This window comes from Ictalurus punctatus, unplaced genomic scaffold, assembly GCF_001660625.3.
Source record: "Ictalurus punctatus breed USDA103 unplaced genomic scaffold, Coco_2.0 Super-Scaffold_100, whole genome shotgun sequence".
Classification (NCBI taxonomy): Eukaryota; Metazoa; Chordata; class Actinopteri; order Siluriformes; family Ictaluridae; genus Ictalurus; species Ictalurus punctatus.
Genome location: NW_026521086.1, coordinates 2,089,684 through 2,100,782, shown reverse-complemented (window position 1 = coordinate 2,100,782; position 11,099 = coordinate 2,089,684). Strand labels below are relative to the sequence as shown.

General features: G+C 38.1%; 1 protein-coding gene across 7 annotated transcripts in view; it reads right to left on the bottom strand.

Moving 5' to 3' along the window:
* LOC128629638 (TBC1 domain family member 10A) overlaps nucleotides 1-11,099 on the bottom strand; it is a 121,039-nt gene that overhangs the window by 93,484 nt on the left and 16,456 nt on the right. For 5 of the 7 annotated variants that reach the window (XM_053678425.1, XM_053678428.1, XM_053678426.1 and 2 more), the window contains 3 exons: nucleotides 10,228-10,416; nucleotides 10,000-10,154; nucleotides 6,805-9,712 (listed from right to left, as the gene is read on the bottom strand). The exons of 1 other annotated variant lie outside the window; for it this stretch is intronic. In XM_053678425.1, the coding sequence (XP_053534400.1) occupies nucleotides 9,209-9,712; nucleotides 10,000-10,154; nucleotides 10,228-10,312 (744 nt within the window). In that variant the 5' untranslated portion in view covers nucleotides 10,313-10,416 and the 3' untranslated portion in view covers nucleotides 6,805-9,208. Of the gene's footprint in view, nucleotides 1-6,804; nucleotides 9,713-9,999; nucleotides 10,155-10,227; nucleotides 10,417-11,099 lie in introns of those variants that run through there. One more of the 7 variants, XM_053678430.1, reaches the window with a different exon arrangement.

Sequence of the window (11,099 nt, the reverse complement as noted above, 5' to 3'; positions counted from 1 at the left end):
GACACCGGAAGTACCTGCTGGAAGCAGCGGAGCATCTCCGCCCAGTCTTTCGTCTGTGGAGAGACGGCAAGCATCGGAGTTTCCTGCGCTATCAGCTGTACAAGTCGGCGAGACTCGGATCGGCTCAACCCCTGAAGGAGGTCTACAAGCCCCAGAGGAGCCTACGTGCTCAGAGGGAGAGAGTGGAGCGACCCAGGTCATTTCTACACCTGCAGGAAGCCTACAGGGCCGAGAGGAATCATCGCATCCAGCTGGTGAAAGTGGAACAACTCGGACAATCGCCGACAACACAGGTGACACTGCGGACACTCCCACGCTGGCGAAAGGTAAAAACACTTTAGACTATCCATATAAACGCCAAAGGCGAAAGAGGAATTCTCCTGGAAATGTTGACAATGCAAAAAAGGTTAAGGAATGATGTATATCGCCTACTTTTCTTCCCTTTTTTTTGACATAATGTCTTTGATTTTAACTTCAATTCCTATATCATTTAAAAAGAAATGTGATATATGTCTGCAGGAATTAAGGTTAAATGATGTGGATAATGTTGAGAAAATGTGGACTAATGGACACGCAATAATATCTATCGGAGAAGATTCTTATCTTAATTTCTATGGTTTTTTCAAATTTAACTGTTGCCACATGTAATGTTAGAGGGATTCAGGCAAAAATTAATCAAGTGAAAAAGTTAAATATATTGAGTGGAGAACATGTTGATATTTTATGTATACAAGAGACCAGATTAAGCAGTTTTGCAGACGTACAGGACGCTCAAAGTTTATGGATCAAAGGTCCGTCAATCTTTTCAATAGGTGAAAGTAAAGCTGATGGTATTGCGACCTTATTTTATAACAATAAATTTAAAATAATTAAGAGTCGTGAAATAATTCCTGGTCGATTAATGTTTATAGATGTGTTTTATTGCACAAAAAAAATTAGAGTAATAAATGTATACACAGCACAGGATACTGTTGGTAAAATCCGGCTTTTTAAAAAGCTTAAAATGCTCCTGTGTGTCGGTTTCTATACCATTGTATGCGGTGATTTTAATACAATCACAGATTATAATGATAAAATGTCTTCCAAAATATGTAAAATTAGGAGAGAAGGTGGTGTCCTTAAATCTATAATGAATGAACAGCATTTCACCGACATATTTAGGACATTATATCCAGAGAAAGTGGACTTTACAAGGTTTGATAAAACATGTAAAACTAGAATTGACAGGATATATATTAATAATAATTTTGAGGCAAAATTTTATACAACAAAACTCTTGGTTGAGTCGGACCACTTGACAGTTATATGTGGCATTAGATTTAAAAATGAAGAAAGAAGAAACTATTGGAAATTAAACACACAAATTTTGAAAAGTCCTTTATTGATTGTAGAATTAAAAGAAGAAATTAATAGGATTAAAACTTTAGATATCCTCACTACCAATTATTGTGATTTGTGGGAAGTTTTTAAGATTCAGATTAAAAAATTTCTTAAATACAAATGTCTATGTTTTAATAAAGAAAAAAATGAGAAGTACAATACAATTATGACACAATATATAAACCTAAAACTGAAAAATACAAGAGATGAAAGTGAGGAAAACAACTTAAAGGATTTGAAAAAAGAGATAGAAACTTTAAATAGTGAGTTTTTACTGAACATTCAAGTCCGAGCAGGAATAATTTCCGATGAACTTCTAAATCAAACAAAAGCAATTTCACTATTTAATAAAAGGAAAGAAGCCCAATATATCGAAGCCATTAAAACAGATAATGGAACTATAGTGAAAAATCCTAAAGACGTCAGAGATGCTGTTCGGATCCTTTGTTCAAACATGTACAACTCAATTGAAATAGATAATAAACTCCTAAAAACCTTTTTGAATGTAAAAAATAGTGTTGACCCGCCTTCCAAGAGCTTAGGTGAGGAAATAAAAGAGGCTGAGGTTGTTAATGCCATTAAACAATTAAATCTAAAAAAGTCTCCAGGGAAAGATGGTCTCCCGTCTGATTTTTATCATGCATGCGCCATAGATTTGGCTAAAATATTAACGCAAGCCTTCAATGATGGGATCGCTAGAGGTTACATGCATGACTCGTTCTATGAAGGCGTTTTATCCTTGTTGTATAAAAAGGGTGAAATGTGTGATATCAACAACTGGAGACATCTCACCCTAATGAATGTCGATTATAAGATTTTTGCAAAGACCATTATGAACAGGATGAGTGACTATTTGGATGTAATAATAGCTAAACAACAAACATGTGCAATAAAGGGAAGATTTATGTGGGACAACTTGAACACATTAAGAGAACTAGTTTTTGATAAAAATGGTGACAGTTTTTACATTGTGGCTTTGGACCAAAGGAAAGCATTTGACTATATCTCAAGAGACTATTTGTGGGAGATTTTAAAACTGTATCAATTCCCTGAAAATTTCATAAACATGATTAAATGCCTTTATGTTAAATCGACGGTTGAAGTAAATGTTAACGGTTCTTTGACTGAACCATTTGAAGTTATGCGGGGTGTAAAGCAAGGGTGCCCTCTGAGTGCAGCCCTGTATATTTTATCTATAAACCCACTTGTACAAAAAATCCAAGATGATCATAGACTTAAAGGTCTTCAAATAGGAAAGAACAGAGTCGTGATCTCTGCTTATGCTGATGACATAACTGTATTTGTGAAATCTAAACAAGAACTAGACATCATCTTTGAATATTTTAGCGAGTATGAGCAAGTCTCTGGAGCCTCCTTAAATAAAGCTAAAACGGAATGTGTCTGGATTGGAAATGAAAAAAACAAATTTCCCATAGATGTCCCAGAAGTTCAGCAATTAAAGGTTTTAGGTATATATATAGATAATAATGGCTGTGTCGACCATAACTGGTCAAAAAAAGAAGAAATAATACAAGATGAAATTGATAAATGGAAATCATGTAATCTAAGTTATAAAACTAGAATAAATATTATTAAAACTTTTCTATTATCAAAAATACTGTTTTTATCATGCATCTTACCTCCGACAGAAGTTTGGGTAAAAAGACTTCATAAAATATGCTGTAATTTCATATGGGATACGACTCGTGAGGTTACAAAACGTGAGCTCCTTTTTAAGAGAAGGGAACTGGGAGGCCTTGGGGCTGTCGATATATCCCTAAAAACTAAAATAGCAGTGTGCAAAATCATCGCGAGTGGTATTGCCAGGCAAACCGAATGGATAGGGAACATCTCTAACTGGAAATCTAAAAAAGGTCCATCGAGGAAAGGAATTCCGTATTATAAACTGATGTTTTCCGACTTCACTGACAAATTTAAAGATCTAAACATCGATTGGGTGAAAGACTCGAGCAAAGAAATATATCTTTTAATTGTTGATCGAGTTTATTGTAACCCTGTGGCTTTCAGAAATTTGGAGGAAGACCAAAACAACGAATGTCTCCAAGATTTACAGAATAAAATCCTATCTGAACACCTGAGAGATACAACTTGGTTAGTCGCTGTAAGAAGGCTCCCAGTAAGAGCGGTTGTAAAATGGAGCTGTTTTGTAAAAACCAGTAAATGCCCGATGCCTAATTGTAATGAAGAGGAAACACTCGAACATTTCCTGTTAGAGTGTTATCGCGCTAAAGAAACATGGGCTAAATTAAAAATCATTGGTCTCAATATAGAAATAAATATGAACACAATTTTCTATGGCATTTTAAAGGAAAATTGTAGCAAGACTCAGCATGACTTCATTTGGTTCATAATATGTTTGACTAAATCTAAACTCTGGAAAACAAGAGCCAAAATGACTATAAATCGAACGTTTATATCCAGTGATGTTGTATTCAAGGACATTCAAAAAGAGCTAAGAAGACTTAAAAGCAGCACATCTTGGTTTAAAGACTCTTCAGTGTGGGACAATATTTGCGTGTAATTGTACTTTATGTAAGTTTTTTCTCTCCCTTTCTTTCTGAATATGACTTGTGTAAGATTGTGAATTTTGTATAATTTCAATAAAACTCATTAAAAAAAAAAAAAAGCAAGGGTGGTAAAGGACTCGGCAAAGGAGGCGCAAAGCGTCACCGTAAGGTGCTTCGCGATAACATCCAGGGGATCACCAAGCCGGCTATTCGCCGTCTGGCTCGCCGTGGTGGTGTAAAGCGTATTTCTGGTCTGATCTATGAAGAGACTCGCGGCGTGCTGAAAGTGTTCCTGGAGAACGTGATCCGCGACGCCGTCACCTACACCGAGCATGCCAAGAGAAAGACCGTGACCGCCATGGATGTGGTGTACGCCCTGAAACGCCAGGGACGCACCCTGTACGGCTTCGGCGGTTAAACGCTCTAACACCGAACGACGCGAACACAGCGGCTCTTTTAAGAGCCACCCACATGTCTAGAAAAAGAGCTGTTCCGTGTGGGGGGAAAAAAGGCTTTTTCTTTCATGAAGCATAAAGCATCAAACGCTGTACAGAAGTAGCATAAGTGGTAGATCTATTTGTATTTTTTGTAATAAGCTACATATATGCAGTGTTCAATCTTGAAATCTAGGGGCTTACCCAAACAATAAACTCTAATCACCTAATTTTTAACCAATAAAAACTCCTTTTTAAAATGTTGAAACTCAGGGGCCAACCCTAACCCTGAACTTAACCATCAGAAACAAATAATATGTTCTCTAAACTGATCCTCCAACCCCCAATAGTTAACCTCACCTAGAACGTCTTACATTTAGACAGATTTTCTTTTAAAGTCTTTAATTTATTTATTCATTTTCATATGGTTCATTTACATGTGATTCATTTACGTATGATTCATTTTCATGAGATTCATATTCAAGTGATACATTTTCATGTGATTCATTTACGTTGATTCATTTACATGTGATTCATTTTCATGAGATTCATGAAAATTCATTTTTTTTAAAGTGCCAGAATTCGTTTTTAACACAATATATAGATTTTAAAAAATATATAATTTCTTTTCCATTTTTTTAATACAACTGATATTTTCTCATAGAATGTTAAATACATATAGAGAAATATATACAGAATGAAGGACAAGGTTTTGTGCCTGTGCCACCTCCCACACCAATGAGTGTTGGGTTGAGTCATCCCCTAACCTAACCCTGCCTGAGCCTTTTTATTAAAGTTGTTTAATTTAGTTTGATGTGGTTTAGTTTGTTAGAATGTGAATTTATCCGTTATATGTAGGCTAGCTAACTGCGTAGTTAACTAACCTTAGTCAGCTGACAAGAAAAGTATCAGACTTTTTCCTCATCCCCTGCCTGTCCAAACCCTGCCTCCTCTACATCAGATGCCGACGATGTTGAGACCAACTCGACCAGTGAAAGTTCTCAAGTGACATTTGAGTCATCCCAGCCCGTTTCAATCGGTGTGCAATCTTTTACAGATGATGACAGCCAAGCGCAGCGAGTTGAGTCTTCTCCCATCCCTGCGGCTCTCATCCCGACAAGACAGTTTAAATCAGCTTGGCTACAAGACTTCGCCTGGTTACGTTATGACAAAGGGAAAATGTACTGCACCTTTTGTGCTAAAGCAGGACAAGATATTGCTGGTAAAACAGAGTTCATTACCAGTTCGAGTCATTTTAAAAAAGAAACCGTGAAGAAGCATGGAGACAGTACAAAACATGAGACCGCCAGGGATTGTGTCATTGCTAGGTCTGCCCCTCGTGCCACCCCAATCGTGAAAGCAGTGCAACGTGCTAGTGATAAAGTCACTGAAAAAGAGATGAGGGAATTGAAAATAAAATTCAATGCAGCCTACATGACTCTGAGCCTGAATAAGCAGGAAATGAATAAAAAAAGTGAAAAAAAGAAACAAATGACTGCACATTTAAGTATTTACGGTAATATGATTCAAGATGGGGGCATCACTGCCACTGTTGGGCCCTTGAGCAAGGCCCTTAACCCTCTCTACTCCAGGGGCGCTGTATCATGGCTGACCCTGTGCTCTGACCCCAACTTCCTAACAACCTGGGATATGCAAAGAAAAGAATTTCACTGTGCTGTAATGTATATGTGATCAATAAAGACTCATTATTATTATTATTATTATTATTATTATTATTATTATTATATGACGTACTGAACATTGCACATATTGCACACTGTGTCTACTACTTTTATCTACTGTCCACAGTCCAAAGGCTGTGGAGCTAGAAGGCTACGTGTGCGAATGACAAAAGATTTTTAAAAAATAAAATAAAAATTTATCGATACATGAAATTAGACTACACAATGTAGTTGAGGTTTACATGAATAAGCAGAAATATAATCATGCTTATCTTTCCTATAGCACAAATGAAAAGCCCTCTCTAGATGAACAGATTTGTCAAATGAAACTTTTTCCTTCTTTTCCACTGCTACGGTAAACTAAAGAGTAGATATTCAAATGACACTGCTAAATATGACTAGCATTAGCTACGTGTACTAGTGCAAAATAGTCCATCAAATGTATTAGCAGGTGTAGCCTATACACGAGTCCACTATTGGTCATATCACTATTGAGAACATGCCCCAAATTCATTGCTTTAGTAGAATTTAATTGTAAGTGAAATGATACTCACATTGTAATGTCCTTTGTATTTGTTCAGTCTACAGATCCTCTAACACTCTGTTAAATGAATAAATGTAAATGTACTACGACGTAAATTTTGTTTTAAATCAATTAACACAGAAATTACACACAATATTAAGTTGATGTAATTATCAACATTATTATGTCAACACCACTCATCAAAATAATGTGTACAACTTTAAATATTTAATTAATTCAATAAATTAGAATTTTTATCTTGCAACCACACATTAAATTTAGATTGTGGGGGTTTGTTTTGTATAGCTCCGCTGTTAGAAAATACACGATGGTTGAATGTGAACATAAATGAGCAGAATGTAAGCTTGTGAAATAAATTAAACTTTATTGATTGCACTTTTGAGAAATTGGCACGACTTTGAATAAAAATTTACTGAAATAAATACTCTAAAACATTGATATACCCGAAGAAATGTTAAAAAAAAAAAAAGTTTTTACATACCTTCTAAATAGGTCCCTTTAGGAGGTAAACGTTTTAAAGACGGTGTTTTATAAGAAACGCGCGTATTACATGCCTTCTAAACCTAACCATTTAGGATGATAAAATAAAAATTTCTACAGTCCTTCAAGGCTGTATGATGTCGTTGTTCTCTTTTACTGAAAGAAAGGTCAAAACCTTCGGTGTTATTCGTTGTGGAGACTGAAGTGACAATATGCCTGAAGAAAATGAAAATATGTATTACATATCCTACCTTCTAACCAGGTTAATTTAAGGGTGAAAAACCTTTTTTAAAGACGGTGTTTTAAAAGAGTCGTGCATTTTGTTTAATCTATAAACGAGATTTCAGAAAATGGTTCGCCAACGAGGATACTTACACAGAACTATCGCTAAATACATAAGCTTTTGTCTATGCTTTGACATCCCATGTCCCAGCAGTACATTTATGACCTCTGATGACCATGTGGGTGTGCGTGGGTGGGAGTGGGAGAGAGAGAGAGAGAGAGAGAGACAGACAGGTGTTCTTTTGGGGGTTTTGCTGACCAGAATTTTTACAAATGTGTTTGTTAACGAATTAAAGGGAGTCATGTGTCTCAGTGTTAAAATAATGGTTAAGACGTTGTGGTTAAAACACAGAAGAAACTCTGCAACTATCTGCTACAATGTCTGCTCCGAGAAATCCTAATACCCTTAGAAGATTGCTGTGTATTCACCAACAAGAGGACCTGTTGAAATGAGAGAGGACCTGACTTTTGCTCCAAAAAAAAAATAAAAAAACCAAGAGGATAGATTGACAAATTATTAATGAAGGTAATGTAAAGACGTTGTTGTTTAACCCTGAGAAGGGCGTCAACAGCTCCAAAGATCGTGTCTTAAGTCCGAGGGTTTAGTTAGGAGGTAGAAAAAGATTTAAAGATGGTGTTTTAAAAGAAACAAGTGTTTCATCCTTAATGGTAAAAAAGAAAAATGGTTGTACTCCAATATGAAATAAAACGGTGGAGACACACTGAGTACACTTCTGTTCCACAGTCTATAAGGATCCCAAAACTTCATGTAGTGTGGAAAAATATATACACCCTCCGTGACTCTGTTACTTAAGGTTTAAACATCATTATTTTGTGATGGCAGCAAGACAAAATGGTTGTGCATTTGGTATGTGGTGATTTTAGAATTAGGCCCCAAATGTCAAATATGTTTGTGTATGGTTTCGTCAGGCAAAGATCACGATGGTATGGAAAGAGTATACAAGAGTAATTGGGGTGATCTAATGCTTAGGACTTGTACAGTACTTCAACTCGGGAACGTCCCACCATGGCGTTCAGAGAGGCGTTATCTAAGGTACACGTATATATAATATAGATCAGATCTATATTAGAAGGCGGTGTGGTATAACGTGAATCAGCAATAAAGTTCTCAGCTTGAGTTGTTTTGTTTGCGTGTAAAGTATACAGACAGAGGATATTTCACTGATTATGTTAATGAAAAGGCTGTGCCTATTGTACAGGATTGTTGTCATTGTCGTGCAGCTCTTGTAAGATGTGGTAAGGAAATTTGTGAAATACAAACACAAAGAAGTGGTGGTTGCTTCGGATTAAGAAGAAAAAAACCTGCCAAATTGATACGAGTGCAATATAAACAAATGTTTGTGATGCCTGTGAAAGTCTTTCAAAAGTGAATCTGTAGGCAGTTTCCCTTCTGAAGACTGGAGCGAGTAAACACTCCTCAGGCACTGCAGAGTTTTTGTGGAGTGTGTGTACATTTTTGGACCAAGTGTGCCCTCTAGTAGCTGACGGGTTTCTCCCTCTCAGATTGTTTGCAGTTCCTCCGGTGTAAACTATAACACGTTAAAGACTTAACGATCCTTGCTATTCAGTAGACGTGTGCCAATAATCAATTCCTCAACGTATCACACTGTTTAACACGCACAACAAAAAAAAAAAATCAATGAGTGTTGTTTTTGTACTCGGGAGCAGCAGGCGAGTCGTGGGTGGCAGGTGCGTTGTGCGTAAGCAGAGGGCTTGAGTGTGTAGATGGATCCAAAATGGTGGCTGAGTTTTATGTATTATTAGGGAGCTCATCATGGTCAGGTTCTCTGGATTGGGCAGGAGCACATTTCAGCAGGTGAGGACGCTACGCTGAAGGTGATCCGTGTACAGGAGCAGTTAGGAGGGATAGATGTTGCAGAGGGATAGATTCTGGCAGTTTCTTATCGATGGAGGAATTCGAGGACGCTGCACGAGTCGCTCTGTAGAAGTGCTCGTCTCTTTGACCTGATTTTCCTGCATTGTAGGAAGCCGTGGTGGATGTAATGGTGTATTTGGAAGTACAAGATTGAGATTTTCCTGGTTCAGAAGCTGTATGTCCAATATCTGACTAGGTTTAGACTCGCCAGGTAGCGTGTAGGGGTTAGGAATGAGGGCTTGGTTTTTCTTCAGGCTCCCTCTCTTCTTCCTGAGGTTCGGCTCGGACTTCTCCTCAGGGACCGATGGGTACTGGACCATAATGGTGGGTTTCTGGCGGAGGTCTTGGTGTGTATGAGGCTCGGTGGCCATGATGGTGCGAGCACTGTGCATTCTCTGAGGGAGTTTGGGGCCGGGCTCGCCGCGCTTCTTCTTCCAGCGCTTCAGCTGCGTGCGTTGCTCACGTTCCACGTCCTGTGCCGATACCTGCAACTCCAGAACATACAGCAAAAATCAGTCACAAAAATGAACTGGAATAGAATGTCATTCTACTGTACTTAATGTGTTAGAATGGGCTTCATTACAACGTCATGTAAAAGACGATGATAAATATTTATGAACGCTAATTTTGTAGAAATACGAAGGTGATGATGGATAAAACATGCTTGATCACCATGGCATGGACTCGCATAGTTACAGTAATGACAGGAAATGTTACAGTAGTGAGAGACCCATCATCATCATCCTCCTCCTCCTTCTCTCTGTTGTGTTACCTGGAGCACGAAGAAGCCCTCCTGCATGTATCTAGGCTCAATCGCTCCGAGGACCTCCATGGTCTCATACTGACCCGGACAGGCCTTGAGCTTATCCCGAGTACCCAGCATGGACGTCAACACCACCAAACCCACACAGAATATCATTTTCACTCCTACACAAAGAAAGAATGAGAGAGAGAATCAACACAGAAAGAAAAGAAGGACAAGTGTGTGTTTGTGTCTGACCGTCACACAGGAACATGTCCCACACTCTGAGGACCGAGGCCCAGGGCAGAGTTCTGGAGAAGGCGCACATGAACCACTCCATCATGTAGAGCACCGGCTCGATCTTGTGCTTGTCCAGGTGCCGATACGCCACAGAACACACTCGCTTCACAGCGCATGCAGGATCTCGCCGTCCAGCTGAACCGCCTCCTGCACACATAACGGTTCACAATAAGCGATATAACTTGCTGTTAATAACACAAAACAACTGTTCTCCTACACAGAGAAGCCCTGTTTCTAATAATACACTGTGCAGTGCAGAAATCTGGGAGGAAGAAATAAAACACGTAAAATTACAAAACAAAACTACAGCTCACACTAAAATACATAAACACACACTCACAATAATATAGAACCTTAAACCTTAAAGAAAAAACTAAGCAAAACTGCCTCATGAACACAGCAACACATACACACAAACACAAGATGGCGGTGTTGAGTCGCCTCGTACAGCGGAGCAGGGTGGGGTTTGTAGCTCCGATATATAATTTCTAACAGACCTTATGATCTGTGTGGCGTTACAAAACTAAATTACCGAGTGCGAATGTTTCCTCTACAACTTCAGACTGAACTGAACTACATTCGCTTCAGTCAGATTTCAGTTTTTCACTTTTTCACGCCTGCAATCCACGGATACACAACTATAGCCGTTTTAAAAACGTGCATTCAGTCCGGTTTCTCGTTTCTACTGTACTTCTATATTCCAATTTATTTAACTAGGCCTGTAAAAAGAAAAAAAAACCCAAACACATGGCAAATGGTACTTCTCAGCTTAATTTGATTGGTGAACAAATACAATGGTCTCAGTTGATCCTAAATGTTTCTTTCCCAAC